At 42.6% G+C, this 26,638-nt stretch overlaps 1 protein-coding gene across 1 annotated transcript; it reads left to right on the top strand.

Moving 5' to 3' along the window:
- The first annotated feature begins 1,968 nt into the window (after window positions 1-1,968).
- GRPR (gastrin releasing peptide receptor) lies at window positions 1,969-26,638 on the top strand. Its single transcript, XM_035326022.1, has 4 exons — window positions 1,969-2,414; window positions 2,506-3,004; window positions 21,951-22,302; window positions 25,572-26,638. The coding sequence occupies exons 2-4, from the start codon at window positions 2,586-2,588 to the stop codon at window positions 25,962-25,964; spliced, it is 1,164 nt and encodes a 387-aa protein (XP_035181913.1). The 5' UTR covers window positions 1,969-2,414; window positions 2,506-2,585; the 3' UTR covers window positions 25,965-26,638.

Genomic DNA, 26,638 nt, shown 5'->3' with positions numbered 1-26,638 from the left:
CTCCCACTAAACCAGGTTGCCCAAAGCCCCGTCCAACCTGGCCTTGAACACCTCCAGGGATGGGGCATCCACAGCTTCTCTGGGAAACCTGTTCCAGGGCCTCACTGCCCTCTGAGTAAAGAATTTCTTCCTTATAGCTAATCTAAATCTACCCTTTTTTAGTTTAGAGCCATTGTCATTTGTCCTATCCCTATGCTCCCTGACAAGGAGTCCCTCCCCAGCTTTCCTGTAGCCCCCTTTAGGTACTGGAAGGCCGCTGTAAGGTCTGCCCTGAACCTTCTCTTTTCCAGGTTGAAAAACCCCAACTCCCTCAGCCTGTCTTCATAGGAGAGAAGTTCCAGTTCTACAGTCATCCTCATGGAAGCACACATTCCTCTGCTGTGAAGCCCCTCTGACCGGACTTCCAACAAAGCTGGGGGAACTCCTGGGAGAGGTGTCCCACCACACAGTGTGGACAGGCTGCTTTTGTAGCCCCATGGTGTCTCTCCATGCCTCTGGCATGCGTTCTGTTGTGCCAAACACCACACTGCCTCCAGCTGGGCTCTGCCCAACCTGGCAGCCTTGTACAGGGCTGGCCCCAACCCACTGAAGCACTTTCTCTAGTGCACGTGGATCAGATGGCACAGTAGCTCTGTGTCCTCTTTTTTTTTTTTCCTTTTTTTTCTTCTTTTTTTTTTTTTTTTTTTTTTTTAACATTGGCAACCTGAGGTCTATTTTTTTTTATTTTTTTTAAATAGGCTTTTGTCTGAAAGGAATACCAGAATATCTGGCTTGTTTTCCATTCCCTTGAGCTCTCAGCACAGCACTCTCTCGGCTGCTTGGTTTGAAAACACATGTAAGTAGCCCTACTTAAAGTTAAGGGTACACATAAGTCCTTTGTTGACTGAGAGTGAACAGCAGCAAAGCAGCTGAAAACATTGACCTGGGTCACAAGAATGAGGCAGAAAAACGGCTCCTGGAGCCTCCCTATTATGATCCTATTCTAGGACATGGCTCCCAAGCGTCTGGATATTTTCCAGATCATGTTCTGAAATATTTCCCTTCTCAGCAAATCAATTTTCACATTTTTGTTGTCTAATGTCTGATTTGAATCACCATCTCCTTCACTTCCAAGTACTTCTAGCAGTTGATAAAACATTCTTTTTGCCTGCAAAAATGAGCAGTTGCAAGGGGAAATGTAAATTACAGATTCATTTAATTTTGCACGCTGGATTCCAAATTAGCTGTATTTTTCTGCAGTCCAGAAAGTCCTTGTATATAATCATAAGTAGCCTATCTGTTATAAAGCCGTAAGGCATCAGTGTTGGTTATATCTTAATTAAGCTCTAAGAAAGAGCATTTTCAGACTTTTATAATCTGAGTAAGTCTCTCTCTGCTGCCTCTAAAAGTGTGTTACCTATAGATGCCATTATGATGGGTACTTCATAAATAACAATGATCGCCTTGAACAGTAAACTTTGTCCCTTCCTATTGTTGCCTCCAAATTAAAACATAAACAAAAAATGTGCAGAGTTCAGGCTTCCTTGGTTAACTGCAGGTGCATGGTGTTAATATGCATTTTCCTGCTTTAACTGTGTTTCTGATTTTATCTTAATTGGCTTTATTCGGTTCATTTACCCTGGGGGATGATTTTGGCTCCGTATCATTATACTCTTTCATTGGAACAATTGAATACTGGAGTGCAAACAAAGTAAGTGTGCTCTCATTTAAGAATGCCCAAAAGCCTTTATGGTCACATTATTTGCAGTATAAAATAAACCCTTTCATTTTATTTATTTATTTATTTATTTATTTATTTATTGGGGGGGGGGGGGAGGCATCGAACCTCATCTCACGAGGTATTAGTGAGCAGACCTTTTTTCATCTAAAGAGTTAACGGTGATTTTTTTTTCCCCTATTTTTTCTCCTACCCAGGCAGTGATGAGATTGTCCAGTAGGTGGCTGGCATTCCCCGGCACTAGCCGGCGGCTCCCACGGAATGACTGCGATCATTTAAAGCAATCCTGCTCTCATCATGGGAAGCCGGGGAAGAATTGACGTCCGGAAGATCCTGCCTATAGGATCCGAGCCGTCAGAGGAGCCGTGCTTTTCCCTCACTTTAAATCCGGCCGAGGAGTGCAGGTGCTGAAAGCCAGGAGATACCGGGAATGCAGCATGACAGCAACTACCAAAAGTTCTTGCTGGCTGCAATTCCCTTGTTTCAGACTCTGTTCTGCTCGGCAGACCCGGAGCTGGGAAATTAACTAGCCTTGATTTTGAAAATGCCTCCTGCTGACTGGGCTTTGAATGTGATAAATGACCTTCCAGAGCTGGGGAGCAGCTAACAGCAAGACAAGGCAATGAGGAAAAGACAAGTTCCAGGATTCAAACTCTGGTAAAAGATGTTCTCCTTTCAACCTATAGAAACTGTACTGGTAAGCAATGTGCAGTGGCTTTTTTGTTTTATTTATTTTAAAAATGTTTTACAAGGTGAAATGACTTTTAAACTTTTCTGACTGTTTAAAGCAACCAAGAGGCAGCAAAATCAAAGGAAGAAATTTTACTCAAGGATTTTCAAAAAGTTGTGTTCTGAGAAAAGTAGGACAATGGCATCTGGAGAGTGCCTTCTGCTGGACCTGGAAGCAGATAACTTCATCCTCTACAACATCTCTGTCAACCAGAGTGCAAACCTCTCCATCCTCAGCGATGAGTGGTTCTACCCAGCCTTCCTGTATGCCATCCCCACCATTTATGGGATCATCATTTTGATAGGCCTTATCGGCAACATCACTTTGATTAAGATCTTCTGTACTGTGAAATCCATGAGAAATGTCCCTAATTTGTTCATCTCCAGCTTGGCTCTGGGAGACCTGCTGCTCTTAGTGACTTGCGTGCCTGTGGATGCCAGCAGGTACCTTGCTGATGAGTGGCTCTTTGGCAGAATCGGATGTAAACTTATCCCCTTCATACAGCTCACTTCTGTAGGGGTGTCAGTCTTCACTCTCACTGCTCTCTCAGCTGACAGGTAAGCCTGCTGCCATAGCTTTGAAAACTCTGCATATTTCCGATTCTGAAAAATGCGCGATCATGAACATCTATTTTCAGGTCACAAATACATTGCTCCTAAGTGGCATTTTTAACCTCACATTGGAAAAAGAACAAATTCTTTTAAATTTCTGGTGGTTATGAGCACAAAGCTTGAAGAAGAAACAAACTGAATGCAGGTTACTTTTTCTCTGGGTTAAACTGTGCAGTTTAGCAACTAGTCTAACTTAATTAAAAGAAAACTAAGATCAATCCCAGAGAGGAAAAATAGCTATTCATGAAAGAAGTTCTACTAAAAGACAGCATGTCTATATTTGCCAAAAAGATCATTGATCCATACTTCATGAAGGCACTGGAACAGCAATTTAAAGTGCAGTTAGAATCAATTTTTTCTAGTGGCTTGCTTCCTTAGGGCTAACACCATATGAGGCAACATTTCATGAAATATGTTCAAAGAACTCAAAGATGCCTGAAGTCAGGCATCTCAGTTCGCTGTAGTCAGTACATTTCCCTTGATTAAACGGTTTGCCCTGTAGCCAGTCAAAATTGATCTGTGCTGTTGGTTTGGAAACTTTGTCTTCCAATAAAGTTTGGTGAAAATAATATGTAATTGCTGTGCTACTTTAGACTATATATGAGAAAAAGTTTTTCTGCAGATGATAAGCTTCCAATAATCCAACTCTGCTTTGGATTTTTGTGAGGATTTGGAAAATTATCTCAGAACATGCAGATTTGAAATCAAAAGACCTTGAAATCAAATGTTATTTTGAAGAATGAAGCCTTTCTTTATGAAAAGATTTTAAGTATTTGTTAGACTGTTGGCCTTCATAGAAGCTCCTATGCACATCATAGACACCAGGCTATCTTGTTTCTAATTTTGATGCTTCAGAAAGAGACCAAGGAATACATTGTCACCATATTAAACATAGGAAATTTCACAGAAATACTAAGATTTCATATGAGAAAAATCCTTATAGTTTGTTCTGCTAAAAAAAAAAAAAAAAAAAAAAATGGAAATAGTGGAAATAGCCTTGTTTTAGATAGTGCCTTGCATGCCATGCTGTGTGTCTCCTCCCAACCTCCTCCTTTAAAACATCAGACTGTTTATGCTCAGTTTTCAGGGCTGTTCACATACACATTTCAATATACCTCATGGTATTTCAATAAAAGCAGATCACTCCACTGTGTTTCAGAGACAGAGCATGGTCAATATGTTTTGTATCACAGCAGTTCAACCCCTCTGCGATATTTATGTATAAAAATAGCACTGCCTGCCCTAGTAGCAGATAACAAACATGCCTATGTGCAGACAAAATTCTTCAGACAATTTACTGTAAAAGCAGTGGGAAAATGGGAAAACTACACAAAATCTTTAATAAAGGATCACCTACACTTTCACCCTTGAGTTTCTTGTGACAGCTGGAACCCTGCTCTGGAGAAAAAGTTAGGAAAATAAGTACTTCTCCAGGGAACTCATCTTTCCAAGGCTCTGGCCAAAGTTGTTTTAAAAAAGTGTCAGGAAAATAAAAATTCATCATAAAGAAGATTATCTTAGAGAGATTTCTTGCTGTCTGATCACGTCACATAAAGTAAACAAGGCAAATGCTTTTACTGAGCAGCACATCGATAGTATTTTTTGCCTGAAGTAAGTCAACAGAGCAGAAAACAGCAGCTGTGGCAAGCTTGGGTTTTGGTGTCCTTAAATTCTCAACTTGGGCATTATCTGAATCCTCTTAACCATCATGCTGCACTGGTAATCAAATTTTGCAACACTTTTCTGAGCCACTTGGCTATAAGGGAGATGGGTATGCGTGTGCAAGAAGACTTTATGTTCCCATCTTCCAGGGACAATTTTACTGTCTTTGAATGCATCTGTTGTTCAGTGTAGTTGATAATAATAAAACATTTACCTTTATTAGATCTATGAATCCTAAATGCTGTGCACTGGACCACAAACAGAACTTATATATTATGCTTAGTGAAGTTTTCATTTTGGTATATTAGCAGCAGTGGTAGGATAATTTTCTTATGGAATAATATGGTCTACGTTTTGCCAGCTCACAGACCATTAGTCTGTATATTCTGAGAACTGTCACCCCCAACTCTAGTACACAGTATTAATCATGTCAGAATCATTAAGATAATAAACGTAAAATATACAGGGAGAACTTCCAAGACATGCTTTGGCTGTGAGCAGCATGTTGATGCCTGCCTGAGCCAATGGAGGGACCTTTAGTCCAGCATTCTGAGGTGGCCCCTAGGGCAAGGAGATGCTGACGCTGGAGCGTGGAATGGTTTCATAGCAGGCTGCGTCTGAGGTCAGATGTGGCCTTGCAGGAAGGGTGAGCAGCAGCTCAGCCCTGCAGGGAGATGTCTGAGGGTGTTGTGGTCAGAGCAGGGTAACAGGAGGACTCAGGAGTCTGGTGGGTGACACTGCTCAGGCACAGTTCATCTCCCTCAGCTTTTGCTGTCTGAACGGAGGAGCCCCTCCAGGATAGCAGAAAGGTGTCCCATAGTCCATGGAGAAAGGTACCACCAGAGGAGATAGGATAAACCACTGTGTCAGGATACCTCCCTCCCTCCTTGGGTACAGAGAAACTCTTGCTGTTTAACATGAAACCTGCCTGAGATTCTCACATGAAACTGTGAATCAAAGCCATGGACTTTCAGAGAGAAAAACCTCCTAACCCATCTGATGTGAATAACACTTCACAGCACTGTCTCCAAGGAAAGGGAGAGTTGTCGGTGCACCAAAGACATTTGTCTATAATTCATTTTCCGGGGAAAAAAACAAAAAAAAACAAAACAAAACAAAAAAAAACCACTCAATTATAGTCAGCTTCTATTAACAAAAGCTAGTAGGAACAACTGCAGGCATTGCTGACGGTGTCATGGTAATGCCTAGAGACCTGGTGTCTCTGGGATCAGAAATCTGCTGTGTAAAGAAAAAACAGTGTGATACAGCAGGGTTGTTCCCATAGAGGTGCCCATTGAAACACAGTATGAAAAGCAACATGTGGATATGATGAGCCAATACACTATGGCAGAGAGTGGTGGGAAAAGTCTGCTAGAAGTTACCACAATGCCACAAACCATCTCAGTTGCTTTACATCCCCTTCTGAAGACCAGGGGCCCAGTTTTAATACGTTGTGCTCAGCCCATGCCATGGATGCAGGGGTGTACCTTCCTGAGGTACACTTTTATTCTCTCCATCTCCACTTCATCATGTGTTAGGCAGGGTTAATAACACCGACTCTGTCATCTCCTGGTGACTGCAGATGCTGAGCTTAGTGCCAGCCTCCACCACAGAGCATTCAAAGCAGCTCAGTGGTTTGACCCGCCAAGACCCAGAGGTTATACGGAGGATTGGTTGCTCACTTGCAAACCTTTCTCAGAACAAAACAGAAGGACAAACTGCTAGCTTCATCTCTTCCTGCACTGGGAGTCTCCCGGGCTGCGAGGTGCTCTGTGTGCACATGCACACGCGCAGACCTGCACAGGTTTGGTTATACAGGGTATACCCATGGGGTCCCTGGGTGTTCAGCCTGGCTCTGTGTTCAACCATGAGATTGCATCAGGCTAAAGTTATTCAAGAGAGTGTGAGGTAGGGCAAAACAGATTTAACAATATTAGAAATGTATTTTCTTCCAGACCATTCCGATGGCTGCATGGTGTCCTAATCTGTCTGGCCACACTTCCAGGAGCAGTGGGAGCTGCCTGTGAGACTTTTCCTTTGAGCCTGGCAGATATACAGAGCAGCCAGGACAGAGTTAAGGCCTGTAGTGTGCTTACAGCCACCCTCCAGGAGTGATAAGGTGCCAGGGCTGAGTATACAAGAGCAAGGAAACAAGCAGTCGATGCGTGTGTATGTGTGTTTGTGTGTTTTAGAAGGACTGCAAATAAGACTGTCAGGGGAAGAACATCTGTCTGAGCTGCTCTTCTGCTCCATCAGAGCAACAGAGTTCTTCAGCTACCCTTCAGCTCATCCCTGCAAAGAGAGAGCTTGAGTTTGCTTGTCTGCCCTCCTCCTGCAAGAGACTCAAGGTATAGAGGCAGCCTGCAAGAGCAATCACACCTGGGCTGAGAGCCCAGGCAGAAAAGCCAAAGCTGGCTCAGCAAGTGACAGGAAATTAAGGAAAATCTTCGCACAGTAAGAGGAAAAGCAGCCCATTTAATTGCCCTTGTCATGGGAGAAGTCTTTATTTAATTGACTGTTTCTCCCATGACTGACAGGGTTTAGACATTTGCATTTAAATTAGGCAAGCTGTCAGGCACTGATCATACTTGCCCACTGTTTTGCTGAGATCGTAAAAAAATCGAAATGCCCTGGTGCTCATGCACTGAAGCCTTCCTGAAGTAATGTTGCTTTTACAAGTACAAAGCAAAGTGTAAAACATAATTGGAGTTTGCAAGCAGAATCTTTACCTTAAGCATCTTGCATTATCCAGATTTTAGTGCTGGAAAACTGCAGGAATGCCTGACACCCTGAGCTGCTGCCCAGCAGTCATAAGAGGCAGTGACACTTATCATGGGGAGACGTGGTGACATTATGAATATGTGGCTAGGTGGCTTAACTTGGTGAGACCAGCTGCAGACAGCAGGAATTGCAGTAACACAGGAGCTCTGAGACCTGAAATAAGGGCATTAACAATGGCAATCACTCTTGCAAATGCTGAGCTCACTGTTTGGATGCAGGGATGGATGCAGGGATTCAGCAGTGCGTCCAGCTGCCACGGACCCTTTGGAGTGGGTCACAGCCACAACCTTCTGATGTTCCTCTGAACTCACACATAAGTTTGTTTATGCAAGACATAAAGACCCATACAATCCTCTCTTCCTCTCTCCCCCCCCCAAAACAAACAAACAAACAAAAAAAAAAAAACAGTGGTGGAAGGAAAGAAACAGACCCCAAATTTCTAGAAAGATGTCTCTGAATATGAAAAAAAAATATATTTATTTGGTGGACTTATCCATTTTGGGCTTTAGATGTCTCCTGCTCCCACTATTAATAATACATTCAATACCAGAGAAGGAGTAATGTCTACATGTCAGTTCATTTGTTTTATTTTACAATGCCAGATTATGTCTCCACAAGAGGATTAAGTGTGCCACGCTGAAATAAAGCTATGAAAAGCCAAACTGATTGCCACAGAGTCGATTTACGGAATGATGCTTTTCTTTAATATATCATCTACAAAGTGTCAGGTCCACAATTATGAATTCATTTCAGGCACTCTAGTTACAGCATTCATGAAATCCCTTCAGGTCACTAAGGTGCTATTTTGGGGCAATATACTTGTGCTGTAAGTTAGTGTGCAGCCTCAGGAAGGCTTTGAAAGGGTGGCTGAGAAAGCCGCTCTCTGAACTATCAAGACAGTCCCGTGTCTGGTCAATGCAAGGTGTCAGAATGATACCCTCACACGTGCATTTTGGGTCCATCAATGTGATCTCAGCCAGAATATCAGTCCTTCCAAACAAGAAAGTGCTGAGGGGCTTTGAATGCCATCCCAAAGCCTTCCCTCACACTGAAGCACGAGCAGGCACTACCAGGTCGGTGCTGCGGGCATGGTGACCCTGCCGCTGCTCTTCCTGTGCTGTTGGGAGAAGGTGCACACAGGGAGATACAGGTATCTCTTTCAGCCCCTGCTCCATGTCTTAGATACTGTGTTGCTGCCCACTGTGTCAATACAATATAAACACTCTTAACACCCTTGGTTTTAGCTCTCATTTCCTAAGCTCCTGCATCCATCTGTACCAAGAGAAACAGATCAACAGCACAAACTTTCAGAGTGTCTTGATTAGCTGGAGCAGATGGCTAAAACATGATAGATGCAGTACTATAGCCAGGAACATTAGAGCTCCCATTCATATCAGTGGGCCCAGCGCATGAATCCGAGGCTAGAGTCAGTGCTAATGTGTTGGAGACTGTCAATATTTAAGCAATCAAAAGGAAGAAAAGTTGGATTACCTATTGTTTACATTTCAGTAAAACCTGAAAACCCCAATCAGTTGTCATGGTCTCGTGGTATGAGGTGCTGTGTGCACCGTTAGCAAGGAGAGCAATTGGCTGCGGAGAATTTGCTGGTCCCATCAGCTCAGGCATTTGTACATGGCACTCAGATGTGGGCAACAGCCTGGCCAAAAATAGGAAAAGGGATTTCAGATGAAAAAGCTGGCCTACATGTGCAGTGAAAAATCCTACATCTGCTTTCCTGGGAGATAGCCTCCGCAATAACCTGTTTTCTTTTTATTTTGGAAAGTCACTCAAGAGTTAGCCCTGCAGAGACCCCTCAGGTTGCCTCTCACCAATTCTGCTCCCACGTGACCAGCTCACCCATGCCATGTGTCCTGCAGGAGACCATGAGGTCCTGCCTGAGCTCCTGTCAGCAGGCTCTTTGGTTTGCCCCCACACCATCTGATCGAGCAGAGAAGGGAATTTTAGTGTCCTGAAACCAGCCTGTGTCTTGGGCAGAAACTGAAGTGATGCTCAAGCCCATTCCACTGGTGAGGCACCAAAAGGCATCCCAGCATCAGCCAATATGCATGATGTAGAGAAAGGCAGAAAGCTGGAGTACCTTGCAGAAAACTGCCTTCCTGACCCCAAGCTAGTGATCAGATTAACCAGAGTGCAGAAAACTGCCAAGAATCAAAGGGAAAAGCATTGCCAAAGCTCTGTCCACCCTGTCTTTGCCTGCCCTCTGGTTAAAGACAGTCTCTGTGGCTCCTTGGGAAGGCAGGACGAAAAACAGTACCATGGCACTCTAAAGGTAAAAACTATTTCTTCATACCTGCAGACAACTCTGAAGCATGAGATTTAGTCATGGCTGTTCAAAAGGCCCAGGAGAGCCAGAGCTGTGGATGCTGGGCCAGAACTGACAGCTCCGGCCATCCAGTTCAGCTGCTTTTCCTGTCCCCACCCCCACAGAGAGGCTGCTGCGTATCTCATAGCATTTGTATTAAAACAGATCACTTCAGTGACACAAGGCAACTTTAAAATATTCTAAGTAAAGGTGCCCTTTCCCTCTCATTGGTCTCCAATATTCTGCTATCCTCACTGCTTAGAAATTGTCATATTTCAATCTAAATTTGTCTGACCTCTGACCATTACATCTGTCTATGCCTTTCTCAGCAGGATGGAAATATCCCTTACCTCTGCTTATCTTCTCAATATGAAAATGCCTTTGTGTGGTAGTCAAGGCTCCTTGGAAGGCATCATTGAGCTACACTGGCTTAAAGCTCTGATCCCATCTCCTTTTGGCAGGCTGTTCTGAACTATTCCTGTTATTCAATATCATTCTTAAAAGCATGTGGTACCACAGACAGACCATTCAGCATGGTCCTACAGTGCTGGAGGCACCACAGACACATCACTTCCATGCTACTATTAGTAATCGAAGTAATAACACCAGTCAAGGATACCGTTAGACTACTTAGCCCCAACATGGAGCTAAAAGTTGATATGAAGGTAATGGCCTTTTGGGATACCTGTCTTTGATGAAGCCACAGAAGGGGCATGTGCATCATATAAGCATAGATGACAGCTTTATATTATGGGACTAGCTCAGGTGCTGATTGCACTAAAGCCATGACACCATAAGAATGGCACAGGATACCTGATTGCAGGTGCATAAGAGATGCTCCAAAGTCTTGGTCTCATTTCCTCGAAAGCTTCCCAATTATTTTGCCATAATCTGCTCACTTGGGTCCTACACACACTGCACTTGTATGAGTTAAAATGGCTTCTGTTAGACTATGGGCATTTATCCCAATGACTCTGACATATTTTTGCAGTCTGCTCAGCCACTGTGCCATCTGCAGAGTTTCCCAGCAGAGGCTTTATAGCTTGCCCAAGGCACCTGATAACCACAGTAAATAGTACTGCAGCTAGAGCAGGTTCCCAGGACCCAGGCTACAAACGGCTCCACACACTGCTACAATTTTACCAGCATGTCTGGGGACCCTCTGGGGATGCCATGGGGCTCAGGGTCCCCACCTGGCCCGGCTCCCCTTCCCGAGCCAGGGCTTCTATTTTTAACCCTTGTTCCATGGAGAGGGGCAGGGATCACTTGGGCATGGATGGGGAAGGGAGAAGCATGTGTGTCTGGGCATACTCTTGGGCATGTCTACATCTAACAAGGTCACCCATGCCTGCATGCCCAAACAGGCTGCTCGCTTGTATGCCAGCAGGGCACACGTCCTTCTTACATCACCTACAACCTTGTGACAACAGAAAAAAAAAAAAGAAAAAAAAAAAAAAAGACTAACCTTGCCATGCATTAAACAACATGGACTAATATTAATTGTCATCTGTTAGTAGTATTAGCTTCTCCATTATACCATCTACTATTGGCCCTGGGTAGTCCAAATTCTTGTACTTTTTGCAGTCACAATTTCCACATTTTTGAACTTCACAGTTTTGGAGCCAGTTCTCCAGTTCCTGGGAAATCTCCAGTTTTTCAAGATTTGTAAAAAAATAAAACATAATAATAATAAAAATGAACACCAGTTATTCTCCAGCTGGTTCCTTTTATACTCATGGCTGGGAATTATTCAGGCCTGCTGGTGTGAAAATGTTTTGGGCTTGCAGATGTTGGCTCACATCTTCTTTAATACATCTGGTGACTTTTCTGCTACCTCTAGAGCACTGCACACAAGCTATGGACACCTCCTCCGTATTCAGGCTTAAATATCTAGTGATTGCCTTTCACCTTGTCTCCATCATTGTTTATGTCTTCACTGTTTATATGTATGCCTGACTTAATGATTTTTTTGTTCCCCATGTATTTAAAAATGCACTTTTGTCTGTCACACAATGACCTTTGATATTTTGTTGGCTCCTCCAGCTTTCCTTATCAGACACCAACATTTTTAAACTCCAATATTTGCTGTCATTTACTTTTGCCTTTTTTCCCATCTGTTGCATATTGATTCTTTTTAATTAATTCTTTGAGGTTCTAGCACAACTTCTCATTTTCTCTCACTCAAGTTAGCTTTTTGCCCTGCATGTTTTTTTCAGAGCAAGGTGTGGCAAGGGAGAAGACTGGTGGTCAGCTACTAATGTGTCATTAGCATTTCTCACTTTACACATTTGCATTCCCAATCCATTGTACTAGCAGCTGCTTTTAACTTCAAGAAGCCTGCTTCCTTTAGGTTCCATATATATACAGCATTTTGTCCTTTTTCTACAAAACAAAGATAAGGCACCATGGCTGTGCACTGTAGTATAAGTGCTACAGTGTAAGGAACTGTTAAGTTGTAGGTCAGTGATGAGCTCTTCTTTCTCTGTCAGAGCAAAGTACAATATTGATTTATTGCTCATCACAGGCAGGACTTCTGGGCCTGAGAAACTGCCATTTTTAGAAACTCCAATGAATTTCTATTGCAGGTTCTGTGAGATATTCAGCAGTTACCTCATGTGTTTAGGTTAACCACTGATGTTCTTTTTGTGCATTGAAGGCTGTGCTTTCCAGAGAAATTAGGCTGACTGTCTATTGAGATTAAGGGTCTGCATCTGAGGCCCCAGCTTTAATTTCCCTGTTAAAATTTTAATTCCATGCCCTCAGTCCTACACCACTGACAACCCCGGAGACTTGTCCTGTTACAGCAAATCCTTAGATGGAAAGCATTACCAGCAGCCCTGGCATGAGCAAACCATGCTGGTGGTGCCTGATCCCACACCATGCAGTATGGGCACCAGCACATCCCCCTGCCCCTGCCTGTACTGGGTGCTGAGCACTCAGAGACCTGCACAGCAGTTAGCTGGCACCAAGGAGCTTCTCCAGCTGGAGCACTGGCTGTGCTGGGAAGCTCACTAGTTTTGAAATCAAAGGATGCATTTCAGTGCATAGGTCCCATCCCTCCCTCAGATAGCAGGTCTTACGTCTAACTGCAAGAACTGTGGCAAATGGCAAGGCTGACCCAATCGAAATCTTTGACTTGAGATCAGGGTTTCATTCACAGGCTTGAATGAAGGTCACCTGCAAAGAATAAATACCCTAGGTGTTAGGAGGGTCTTTATAATAAGGACAGTATTGCCCATGGGACATCCACTATCTACTCCAGTGACCTTTACATCTGTTGCTTTCCATATGTATAGTTAATTTTTGAAATATCTTGTGTTCTGGATAGTCATGACTAGGAATAACACAGTCATTACTCAGCAGTTACTATGTAAGCCTTTTTCTCTCCAGTGTGTAGTCTCAGTGTTGACCCCAGTCATTCCTGGATTGAAATTCCCATTCATCCAGATTTCAGACCGATGTAGCAGCGTGCAGGTACATGGACTGAAATTGGAAAACTTGCTTCAAAAATTTAGAACTACGCCACTCTGTTCATTTTATCCTCTTTCTTTCTGTTTGAATGTTAATGGAGGGAGAGAGATAGTAGGCAGTACCTGCCAATGTATGTAAGACTAGCCCATCAGAGATGTCTTTGTGCCCATATGCAATTTACTGAAGATTTTAATAACAGATGTTCACCCAAGAGTCATGCATAATAACGATAATCTTAACTAAGTATGCAGAAAGCAGATAGACCCAAAATAGATTGTCGTAGGGTGCTGATGGCTTAGACAGTCTAGCAATTTTGTGGATTTATTCAATTATTTATCTTTGGAGCTATAAATATTCATAACATTCATGCTGGAAACAATGAGAAAGTTTTGGACATCACATTTCTCATAAAGTACTTCCAATATTTAATAAGACTTTTTCATTGCTTTCAAATTCAGACTTCACACTCAACAAGGCTCCATGTGCTTCATTTATGCAGTCTTTGCATAGCATCAACTTTTTCTCTGTTGCTTGAGGCTTTTTGCATGGTAATTGAGCCAGTCCTTCGTATTATGTGGGCAAAATGATAATGTGAACATAATTACATTTTTTTTAATGAGAAGGTTTTCTTTCAGTCTATTCACAGGCCAAGACCAAATCAAGGTGCACATGTTAAGCTTAAAAATGGGACAATTTTTCTCCCTCTTTCAGTTACAGGTTGGAACAGAAGAAATATGTGGACATCCTGACTAAGAGGCAGCTCTTCCATCATTACAATAGGAAGTGGTTGCAATTTCAGAAGCTCATTTTCTAGATCTGGGATGAACTCGGTGTTTTTATGTCACAGCAATTTAAATAACCGTTTTTGTAAGGCTTCAGTCCACTCTAACAAATCCCTGCTTTTTATTTAAGTTTCGGGTTCACATTTGCTCAACATCTCAAAATAAATCTCAGTTTAAACAGATTAAAAAGTTTGTAAGTGGCTTTCTACCTTCAGAGAAAAAAACAGAAAGTGGGTCTGAAATATGGCAAATCTTTCTGCCAGCCTGATGCAGTCTAAGCAGTATTGTTGGTAATGAACCAATGGCAGGACAGGTTTTGCAAATTTCATTTGTTCTTGGCCACAGAGGTACTATTATTACATCAGACACAAGTGGTTTTTTTTTCTGAAATTAAGATCCATGAACCTCCTACTTTTAAAAATACTGTAGGAGGTGGTATCTACAAGCTTAAAAAAGCCTGTCTCTTTATTTGCTTCCCATATCTAGCAAGTATACAATGAGGACTGTATGGAACATCTATATTACTTGTAATTACTGACATAAGAAAAGAGGGGAAAGCATTAATACAAAGCAATCATAAAATAAGAAAGCAAGCTAAGGCTGCCTACTGCACAAGCTTCTCCACAAAGAATGAAGTTACCTACCTAAATAAATAAATAAATAAAAGTGAGACATATGGAGCTAAATTAATTTAAAATCCAATGGAAACATCAGATTTTCCTCCTGTGCTTTGTTGGTTTAATTTCATTTTTGTGGCTGATGTAGCAGGCAGCAAGTAAGTGGATGAAGGTGGCAGGAAAAGGAACATGAAGGATGCACTGGAGGTGCCATTTAGGGATAAGTTCCTTTCTCCCCTATTGTGAGTGTGAAAGCAACCCTTCAGATCTCTATGCCTATGAACGTAGAGGCAATATAACTTTGAGGGCAAAGTCCATTTATACTTCAGCTGATGTGCTTTTTCTTGTCTCAGCTGTGGAGCACAAAGACAGCTAGAATATTTTGCACCAGCAGAGAAGTTACGTCTAGGAAACTGACATCCATTGGGGATCTTAACTGACTTTTTCATGATAAAGCTACTTCTGTGTTTATATTTGAAGTTGTGCCTTTGGGGCTAAGTCTACAGTATTAACCAATGTTTGCATAAAGTTTTAGAGTACATTATGTGGTGTTATCGCTAGTAGCATTATTATTAACACAAGGATAATGACACAGTTTTCCAGTTTCCCTGACTTATTAACCTAAGAGGGAAAAGTATTTACGACAGAAAAACCTTGTGTGGGTGTCACGCTTTGGTGGTTTATGGTCATTTCAGTAGTTTCAGTTGTGAGAAACAATTGCTCAATATGCTCAGTAGAGATCCTAAGAGATGCATGTAAGATATTTTCCAGAATTCAATAAGAAACATACACTTTGTCAGCTCCTAACCATCTGTTCTGGCATATTTTTTAATTCTAACTGTTAAACTTACATAAGACACAAATTGAATCACTGGGATTAGGTTAAGAAGTGATTGTGCATTACATGCTATTGAATTCTTCCATTGAAGATGCCATACCAGGTCAGGTTTCATTTCCAAAACACTGTTGGCCCAAAACCCTGCCAGCCCCATCTCCTAAGGTGGAGGAGTCACTTTTCGGTATGCAGGGAGAGATTTTCATGAGCTGTGAAAACATAGTTTGGGTCACCATGCTGAAGCAATCCTCTGACCAGGCTCCTCTTGGTGGCCTGAAGACAGATCTGGAGAAGAGGGACAGCACTGGAGCTTCACAGCCAGTGGAGGGAAGGATTGCTTTGCATGTTGAGTCCTCACAGCACCTTGCAAACTGTTTTGATCTGCCAGAGCCTCACAAAGAGCTGCTCCATCTGGCCAAAACACTGACCCACTATTTCTGAGGCTATCCTATCATTGCATTAATTGCACTGAAGACAACCCCATATGTAATTTCTTTGTGCAGGCTGAGACAGAGACCATTAGACACAGAGATGTGCTGGCATTCATCCTGGCCAGCAGGTCATTGGTATCTGCTACGCGTGAGGCAGGCTGCTACCTAGCAAGCACAGTGAGAACAGAGAAGTTCAAAGACTGAGCAGTAGTAAAGGTCAGAGCCTCGTTCATATTTCCTATCAGATCAGCAACTCAGTCACTTTCATCTGGGCTGTTTGACAGCTGGAGAGATTGGAGTTGACAGAAATTCTTGACTGTGTCGTTTATTCAACAGAATCTTCAGAAGGCATATTTTTCCCTTTAAGTTTTGGCCTTTGTTGCAAGGCATGAGTCATACCTTTGTTTTTTAATCTCTTGCAAGATTTTTTTTTTTTTTTTTAAGCAGGCAGGGGAAAGACTACAACAGAAAAAGATCAGCATCATACAAAAATTAGAGAGAATGAATTGGAGAGCAAGCAGAGGTGATAAATACATGACCATAACTGGATTTATTGCGGACAAGCTGAGTTTTGGATTGGATTACTCAAATGCTGGAGGTTAAATGTGGGAAAGTATCTATCTAAAACGAGCTATGAAACTCATTATCTCATTGCCTGAGCTCTGTCTACAGAAAGCAGAAAGAGGGGCAACTCCGGGTGACTTATCACCCCACTCCTTTCAGGCACCTATTTCTGGACTGGAGAAATAACCCCAAGTCACCTCTTTCTCTCCATTGACTATAGCAGACACCTAGGCTGATGCCCTGCCCTTGGGCAGCTGTAGTAGTTGAGATGCATGGCATCTCCACAGTCTGACGCAGACATGGAGAAATGGATTTGATTCATTCAGCCTCAGTCTGCCCTCAGGTGGCCATTCACACCTCAGCTACTTACCTTCACCCTGTGCTTTTCTCAGGAGACAAAACAAAATGTGATAAGGAGTTAAAAGGCATATGCTGGAGATGTAAATGGTGTGGATTAGATGTCTCTCATGTCCCAAAGGGGTAGCCTACCCTAGAAAACTGGATGTGTTCCAGAGTGGGTAAGTTGCTGTGATGCTGATCACAGCTGATGTGACTGTGCAGAGTAGGAAAACAGTGCACAGCACTTAACAGAGAACGTGGCCACCATGTCCAAGCAGTGCAAAACCTGCCAGCAATGGTGCTGGGGAGAGAAAAGGTGCCTGCAAGACAGGGGTGAGCCCTGCTCTTGATGGCACAGGACCAGCCATTTAACTGGAAAGGTAACAGCCACCTGCACCAAAGCTGTCCTTTTTCTGTTTTTGCTGTTGTTGTTGCTGTTGTTTGAGAAGTGGGCATGCAGCTGATCTGGAGCTGATAGGTGAAAGGGAAAGACCATCTCACTGAAAAAATAAATGGCAGTGGACAAAGCTGTGGAAAGCATTCAAGAGTATTTCATGCATGAGCCGTAAATACAGTCTAAAAAATAGGGCAAGGTGATGCTCAAAATCCAGTCTACCTTGTTGCGTTTCTTAAGCAATGTCAACTAGATGTTAAAATTCAGACCCTACCATGTAAATTGTATGAAAAAAGTAAAGGAGCAAAGGAGTTTCTGAGCCCATCCTCAGAAACTAACCAGGAGGTGCAGCATTTTCACTCCCCATGCACACACCGCTGGAAGATCCAGCATCCTCCCAACACCAGCCCAGCCCAGAGGGTCAATCACTGATGCGTGCCCACCTTATGCCCTTGGACAGAGCAATCCTCTGCAGCTACTGTCCACAACCAAAGCTCATGAGAGAAAGCAGAGCTGCTGAAATGCAAGCTAAGGGGACACCCATCAACCCATCCATAAGGCAGCTGGACATGAAGACTCCCACCAGATCAATACTAACCAATTAAACATTAATACTCAGATTAATATAATTACTGGAGTTTTCTGATTAAGTTAGCCCACCATCAGAAAAGTCATGCAGATAGTCAGCGAAATAATTTGAGTTAATTGTCAGGTTCTTAAGAATATATGCACTCGTGTTCCTATACATGAGAACCCACATCTTCAAATCCTTTGTTTCTACAGTTCTTTTTCCTCTTTGTTGTTTTTTTTTTTTTCATTTTTTGTGCTTTTGACCTCATGACCTCATGTTGGTACACTGAACCCTTGTGAGCAAAAAGTCTCTCAGATCTTCTTTTGTAACTGTTGTAGCAGGCTTTATAAAGTAAACTAAATTCCTAATAATCAGTGCCAGCGTTCCTAGACATTTGCAATTACATTCTTTCAAAATTATATTGTCTGGAAATGCCATGTCTAATTAAAATGTACTAATAACCTTAAATGGATTAGTTTTCTGACTCTCCATAATCTATTAATATTAATAAAAATAAGTCAGATTCTATCTTTCTCTGTATACTTCAATTCATTCATATTACTGGACATTAATACTGGAAAATGGTCTCTCAGCTGGCTATATTATATCGAAGAAAATCCCTAAAGTAATTATGCTAATATGCCATGTTGATAAGCATACAATAAACACCTGCAGAAATAACTTTGAATTAACTAAATTTATGAATACCTTGATATGTAATTCATTTCCTTTTGCATTTATATTCTTTAGGGTTTACTGAACATGTTCATTTAGCTAGTGTTTCAGTAAATAATCTGGTGAAACTGACTATAAACTGAGCTCTTTTAGATACCTTTTTTTATTAATCAGCCTCGCTCTTCCATTTTTGTACTGTAGCATTTGTAACACTATAATTAGAATCATAGAATGATAGAATATATTTTAAGATTTTAAGAGCCATAGGATATCCTCAGTTGGAAGGGACCCACAAGGATCATCAGATCCAACTCCTGGTTCCCCAAAGGACCACCCAAAAAAAAAATCCGACCCTATGTTTGAAAACATTGTCCAAACACTCCTTGAACTCCGGGAGGCTCGGTGCTGTGACCACTGCCCTGGGGAGCCTGTCTCTGCGCCCGACCACTCTCTGGGTGCAGAACCTTTCCCTAATACTCACCCTGACCCTCCCGTCCCAGCTCCATGCCGTTCCCTCGGGTCCTGTCACTGTCCCCAGAGAACAGAGCTCAGCGCCTGCCCCTCCACTCCCCTCATGAGCGGACATTGCCTGACCTATCCTCCAGTGGCCATATACTTTCTTTTTCCATCTAAACTCTAGAAGAAAATCCCTGCTCAGCCAAGCTGACCTTCTGGTCTGCTTGCTTGACTTCCAGTATATTGGAATTGTTTGTCCCTGTGCTCTTAAGAGATGGTACTTAAAAATTGACCAGCAATGATGAACTCCGATATCTTCAAAAGCAGACCTTACTAACTAGTTCCCTGAGCAGCCTGAAGTCTGCTCTCCCCATATCCAGGTTTAAAATTTTGGTGGCACCTTTCCTCCTATTACCAAAGACTTTAACTTGACTGCCTGATGGTGACTATGGCCAAGACAGCCACCAAACACCACTTCTACTGTGAGACCCTCTCTGTTTACAAGCAACAAATCTAGCAGGGCACCTTATCTAGTTGGCTCCCTTTGTACCTGTACAAGAAGTCATCATCAAGGTGTTTTAGGAATCTCCTGGACCTATCAGGAGCTGGACACATCACCTCTGTGTCACTCCCAATTTATGTCTGGCAAGTTGAAGGCACCCATAAGTAATCTCCAGCTGTAAGCTCTGTACAGCCCAGCTTCTCCATTGCAAACAGCACCACCACCCCACCTCACCTGCCTTGCCTATCCCTTCTGAGGAGCCTGTAACCATCCACCATAACATGTCAGTCACAGGCCTCTTCCCACCAAGTTTCATTTATGCCAGAGATGTTATAGTTCTGGAACGGAGCCAAAGCTTCTAGCTCCTCTTGCTTGTTCCTCATGCTGTGTTCATTAGAGTAGAAACATTTCAAATGTGTTTCATTGTACCCGGCACCTCGTGGAGCAGACTGGAGAATCTCACTAGCATGCAGTCCCTCAGATTTTAGCATACCATCCCATAGCTTATCACTGATAAGCCTAGTTTTATCCTTCTCCCCCTTCAAATCTAATTTAAAAATCTATTGATCAGCCCTGCTAGCTTCTCTGCAAAAATCCTTTTCCCTCTCTGAAAAAGGTATATCCCATTAGGTGCCAGCAGGCCTGGTGTTGTGTAGACCATCCCATCATTGAGAAACCCAAAATTCTTCAGGTGACACTGTTCTCATAGCTACATATTGATCAGCTGGGTCTGCCTGTTCCTTTCAATATTGTTCTCTGCTACTGGAAGGATAGAGGAAAACACTACCCATGTGCCTGATCCTTTAACCCATTGCCCCAAAGCTCTGTTTGACTGTCCTTGGACTTCTCTTTGAAGAAGAGGCATCAACTACTCCTCTAGAAAGCCTGTTGCAGTGTTTGACCACCCACAATTTAAATATAAGCATGTATGCATTTATGTGTGGATGTATGTTCTCATGTGGGTTTGTAGGTACATGTACATGCATAGTATATGTACATAAATGTGTGTGTACAACATAAAATACACATACACAGTTATAGACGTACACACATAGAGGGAAATTATAGGTACGTTGAACAGGGTATTGCTTATAACTAGAAACTGAACATGTGTTTATCCCATAAATAATGCACTTACCTAGTTAAAACAGTGCAGAGCATTGTACTTGCTATCTCTGCTCCTGCCTCAGTGCCTGATTCAGCTGGCTGAAAGAGCCAGGACCCTGGAAGGAGATTGTGAAAGGACTCTGGAGCACCTACGTAGGGATGTACTCTGCCATGCCAAAAGTAGGCTTGGGCAGCTGAGGACACAGGCTTTCATCAATCCGCAGAGAGCTGACAGTGACCAAGGGGCCAAAAGTGTCATGGGCAGTGTGAGGTGGATCCTGGAAAAAAATGTTCAGCAGACTGTAATTGCTATGATAATTAGTTTAAATAACAATTTGTGAAACCTGTAGGTTTGGAAATTCTTCTCAATTATTTTTTTCCTTCTACTGTAGTCTTTAAATGCATATGTAGATTTTGGCTTACTTGGTGTGTACACTCCTGCCAGACCAGGGCTCTTGCAGTTATGAAACTCTTCTGTTCTCTGGTCCTCTCGTTCCACACATCGGGTTCAAATAACTTTGCTTCTTCCATTTTCTTGGATTCTAAAGTACATTATACCAAAGGGCTGAAATCATGAAAGACAAAACTGCAAAACAAAAAAATTTTTTCTATATGTCTAGCATAGCAAGCAATAGCGGTGGTTTTAGTTTGTTGTTTTTGTTTTCTTGTGTTTTTAATTATGTTTTGTTGGCTTTGTTTGGTTTTGGTGTTGCTGTTTGCTTCTTTCTTTCTTTCTTTAAGCAAGCCAGTTAGCATCTCTGGCTAATTAGCCTGGGAGCATTTAGGACAATGGACTGTTGGATCTACAGCACCAAGCAGCAATTTAAATGGGCAACGCTCATTGTAGCTTTAGAAAGCATCAGATTTTGCTTCCAGAAGGTAAGCATACTCACAGCACAAAATGAAATGTGCTACAAAATCTGCAAATTCAGTAATTCATTCAGTTTCTTTTAACAGTATTTTGCAATGGGGTGTAAACTGTTACATGCTTTTGAAGAGAAGTCTGTGATCGTACTTCCTATCTTAATGCTATTTGGACACATACATATTAATGTCAGGCAGCATTGTGCTTCTTTGGGTCAATTACAAATTAAATTAACGCAGAATCAATACACATGAAACTGAATGGATTCATAACAGGTATCTCTGGTTTAAAATGAGAAATCTTTTGAAAAGAGTAAAATTTAAAACAACAGAAAAAAAAAAGTCTTGAGTAAAAAAGGATATTTTGTTTCCTTGTTTGTTTCTAAATTAAAGGGGTCTGTGAAGGATGAGCAAGAATATAATGCCTGAAATTTATAAATGACCAGTGCTATGGTCAATAAATTATTCAGTTTTTCTTTCTTCTCTTTCTTTTTTTTTTTTTTTTTTTTTTTCTTTAGGTATAAAGCTATAGTAAGACCAATGGAGATCCAAGTGTCCCATGCACTGATGAAGATCTGTGTGAGAGCTGCTATCATCTGGATTGTCTCCATGCTGCTTGCCATCCCTGAAGCAGTGTTTTCAGATTTGCACCCTTTCCATGACAAAGGGACTAACAAAACCTTCATCAGCTGTGCTCCCTACCCACATTCTGATGGGCTGCATCCAAAAATCCACTCAATGGCATCATTTCTGATCTTTTATATTATTCCCCTATCTGTCATATCAGTATATTATTATTTCATTGCTAAGAATTTGATCCGGAGTGCTTACAACATTCCTGTGGAAGGAAACTTGCACGTGAGAAAACAGGTAGAGACTTGGCTTTCTTCAAAAATCCACACTCCTGATGAACCTGGTAGCTAAGAGGGCTCATACAGGGAAAATGACATGAGGGCAGAGACTGCATCTGTTGTGCTAATTTTATTAGACTGTGGGCTAAAAGAATTGCAATGGTTGACACAAGCTGCGGCACAACATTAAAGACATCTCATGTTTCTAACTCTGGAGACTCTGACAGGGTGGTTACCACAACAAACACAGCAGGAAACTCAGGCCAGAGCCTGGGAAGGTATTGACTAGGATGCAGGAGATGGGGCAGAGATGAGCATGGTGGTGTGAGATCAAAACTGAGGGGTGGCACGGCAGAAAATCAAAACTTATCAATGTTCCTTTATCAGAGAGAACCTTGGATAAAGTCTTCCCTCATAAAGCAGTCCCTCTTCATGCAGAAGGAAATTCTGGCTCTGATTCAGTCCTCAGCATGTAGACGTGACAATGGGGTGTCATCTGCTGGTGCTGTTCCATGCAGAAAAACCAGTACAGGCTGGAGAGAGACTAGGGAACTGGAGACAGGGGGGTAACAGTGCTGTGCATAGTGTCCCCAAGAAGCAGGACAGAGCAGGACAGTGAGGCCTCCTAATGGACGCACTGAAGTTACACATCTTGTGGATGGTGTGATCTTTGTGGTGGTGCAATCCAGGCTGAAGTCTTAGGAGAAAAGGAGAGGCCTGTCTTGTCTCCCTGAAACCTTTCATTTATTCTCCATCTATCAATGCCTCTTTTTCTGCGGTCTGCAGAGGGGAGTGGTATTGCACAAAAGAGCCTGCCCACTTGTTATCTGCCCTCTGACAGACCAGATTGGTCAGTCTCCTTCTGGTTCAATAGGTCATACCCTCAAGTTTCACCTTAAGACTGATTTGATTTATGTATGTAGGGCATTTACTCTGGACCAATGCAGACTCTTAACCTCCCCTTTGTACCCTTAAAAGCAGAGAGACCTCTGTTACTATCACTCATGAGTATATAAATATATTTATATATATATATATTATTAAAAAAAAATAAAAATTCCCTGAGTAGTGCCACCACAGAACTCACAGCCAAGCTGGCTCAGTTGGGACATATTGCAATTGAGTCTCATGCTCTGGCTGAAAATGTGTGGCTGAAAATATGCAGGCCCTGCACCTAGTTGGAGGATTTAATCAGGATTTGGTCAAACTAACTCCAGGCTTTCAGCAGGAGACTGTTCACTCTTGGCTGCTCCTTTTGTAAGCCACTAGGGTGAAAAAAGTTATCTCCAGGGGTAAATCCAAATCCTTCATGTGCAGCTGAGTGTTTCTGGTCACTGCTTAAATTGGGATGCATCTAAGCCTTGGGCTTGTCTAAGTAAGAAAGCAAAAGGAAGGTAACTTCTTTCTAAACAACTTATTTCCCTTGACAGATCCTCTTTCTTTCAACTAAGAGGTTCTTTAACCTAAGCTAAACTGACACAAGCCATTCTTCAGCTGAACAAGCGTCCATATAATTGCACCAAGTTGACATCTCCACCTTAGGTTGACATAACACAATAATCTCTCACAGCCTTCCAGTACTAAGTTGAAAAAACTGGGATGGAAAGCTATGTTTTCTGCCCATTAAGTGAGGTGCTGTCCCTGAAATCCTTATTCCTTTTCTCTTCTGAATGTATATAAATCTTTCTACACCGCAGGCCATTTTTTTGCAGATTCTGTGAATGTTTTGATTAGTGGCAATAAAGTGAGTTGTAAAAGCAGCCCTTTCCCCCTTTGGTTTTGGGGAGAGAGGTCTAAAGAAAACAAAAGGCCAGGCTACAGTCTAGCACCATCAGTCCATCATTCCTGTCCTGCTGTGCATTCAGGAGCTATAGGTCTCCATCTGAGATAACTGGTATTGATTTCTTTATTGCGTTGCTTCCTTTCTTTATAGTGCAGATGTGGCCTCAATAGCCCTGTATCAAATTAAGGATACATTTAAAAAGAATATATGGTTTAGCCATGGAGAGCCCTTTCTCGAAGGATTTAATTTTCAGACTGCTCCCTGGAGACATTATCATCTGGTACACGTCAGTTCTTTCTAAGCTCAATAGCCCATTTTCAGTTGCTGCCATTAAAGGGGCACCAAATAAAGTCCAAATGTGTGCATCAGGTCTCTCCTGCATATTCCTTTCTTGCAGCTGTCCTGAGCAAAAAACAGCCTGTGTCAGCTGCTCAGTTTCTGATCTAGTTCAGAAGTTTCTGTGTAGCTCAGAAGGTGTGAGGATGAGGATGTGGCCGGGAGCATGGCCAGGCACTGCTTGCTGCAGCACCAGCAAGGGTAGCGTGGCCAGGGATGGGGAAATTTTCAGGCCATTCAGGTCTTTCCCTGATACAGGGAGCAAGCAGGTGGCAGCATATATCCTAGAAGGGTCTGGGAATTACCATACAGAAATTACCATACAGGAGAATATTATGATCCCTGAAAAGGCAGCGATATTATACTTGCTATGCAGTATAACCCAGTGAGCAGAGCATTTCAGCAGATCTTTCTGGGCAACTCCATTCATCCTCAGTTTTTGTGTGACCTCCAGCATGGATCTTGTCTTCATTAGGAAGAAATATGTGTTTTTCAGTGGCATTATCTTAGTATGCAGCATTGGCAGGCAAAAGGTAAGGTATGGGATACCTCAGCTCCCCTCAGTTGAGCAATACTTTGTGTTGACTCCAAGCCAGTACACATGTAAGTAAAACAAAAGTGTGGCTTGTTTGCTTGAAGGTTATACTGCGAGCTAGCTGACATCATAACAGCACCTTCCCCTCGGGTAGGTCCAGCTATGCTAAGAGAGGTGGTTGGTCATCCATCTGGTCACCTCCTACAGCCACCTGCTCCTTGTGACCCCAGCTCTTTCAGCTGAAGGGTCCACTGTGCTGCTGCCTCGGGGTCTCTGTAGGTACAGAATCTCCTCTTTTGACTTCTCCAGCTCCTTTGGCCTCTGAGCACTGTGTTTGGTCTCCAAGGGCTGTAAGCTGTTGGCAGCACATTTGTGTACGTATACCACATGGCTCCAAGGCAGAAAGTCCTGTCTCTGAGCTCTGTGAAATATCCCAGATCCCTACTCCATAATTAATATTAATATTTATTAATATAATTTTTTCTCTGTATATTGCATAGCATTGTATGTTATATATGGGTAACTAGTGCAGGTGTCACGTGCTAACCCCTAAGGTGCAGCACTAGGAAAAACGGTTAGCTGTTGGTCCAAGCTAGGGATATCTGCTAACCTGCACTTCTCTTTCTTCTTCCAGATTGAATCCCGTAAGCGCCTAGCCAGGACAGTACTGGTCTTCGTGTGCCTCTTTGCCTTCTGCTGGCTCCCCACTCACATCATCTATTTATACCGGTCCTACCACTACTCAGAGGTGGACACCTCGGTGCTGCACTTCATTGCCAGCATCTGTGCTCGGATCCTGGCGTTCACTAACTCTTGCGTCAACCCATTTGCTCTCTACCTGCTCAGCAAGAGCTTTCGGAAACAGTTCAACAAACAGCTGTTCTGCTGCAGAGCTCGTCTCCTCATCCGGTCGCAGAGCATGGCCAGGAGCACCACCCGAATGACCTCCCTCAAGAGCACCAACCACTCCTTGGCCACCTTCAGCCTTATCAATGGCAACCACATCTGCCACGAAGGCTATGTCTAAAATGTGCAGCTGAGGACCGCTGCATGACGTACCCAGTGCAGCTGCTTGGTTCTGCTCTGTGGGGATGCTGAGTAGCACACATATGCACACATGCATGCACACGTGTGCAAGGAAGTCTGATGCACTCTGAAAATGAACTCAGAGGAGCTGGAAGCATCCAACATTTCATCCCGGACTGTGCATGTCTGGAGCAGCAGGTCATTTTGCACCTGCCCGCAGGAGCTCCCTGAGGTGGGCTGCGTTGCTTCAACTCTCGCTGCTTTTAACGAGAGTGAAGTGAGCGTCTTAAGATCAAATCTAGTTTGGCTCTGCCAGTTCTTCATGACTTTCTGCTCAATCCCAAACTCAGACAGACTTACAGCAATGACAAAGACTACACCAGGTGCACAAAATTCATCAGAACAGTTGCATCCAGCAGTTCATGGCATAATATTTTTGACACCAAAATAAATCCATTTAAATAAGGTAAATACTTTTACAAAGGAGTTCAGTGTAGGTCATTTACAGACTTTTCAAGTATTTATTAATGTTCGGAGTACAGTATTAATTCATGGTATAAAAAATATCAAGAGTTTACTGGGGTATGTTGGTGGCCCCATCTGAAATAAATGAGCATTTTCTTGCACTACGTCAATGTGAAAGCAGTAACGTAAATAAATGTGAGTTGGAATATG

The sequence above is a fragment of the Oxyura jamaicensis genome, chromosome 1 (assembly GCF_011077185.1).
Source record: "Oxyura jamaicensis isolate SHBP4307 breed ruddy duck chromosome 1, BPBGC_Ojam_1.0, whole genome shotgun sequence".
Classification (NCBI taxonomy): domain Eukaryota; kingdom Metazoa; phylum Chordata; class Aves; order Anseriformes; family Anatidae; genus Oxyura; species Oxyura jamaicensis.
Note: the sequence above shows the minus strand (reverse complement) of the source record. Positions and strands in the feature narration are given on the sequence as shown.

What these genes read in the sequence shown, in the direction of transcription:
- GRPR (XM_035326022.1), top strand. Translation starts at nt 2,586, where the DNA reads ATGGCATCTGGAGAGTGCCTTCTGCTGGACCTGGAAGCAGATAACTTC. An exon ending in ACTGCTCTCTCAGCTGACAG is followed by an intron (nt 3,005 to 21,950) that starts GTAAGCCTGCTG and finishes TTTTTTCTTTAG; the next exon opens with GTATAAAGCTATAGTAAGAC. An exon ending in ACTTGCACGTGAGAAAACAG is followed by an intron (nt 22,303 to 25,571) that starts GTAGAGACTTGG and finishes TTCTTCTTCCAG; the next exon opens with ATTGAATCCCGTAAGCGCCT.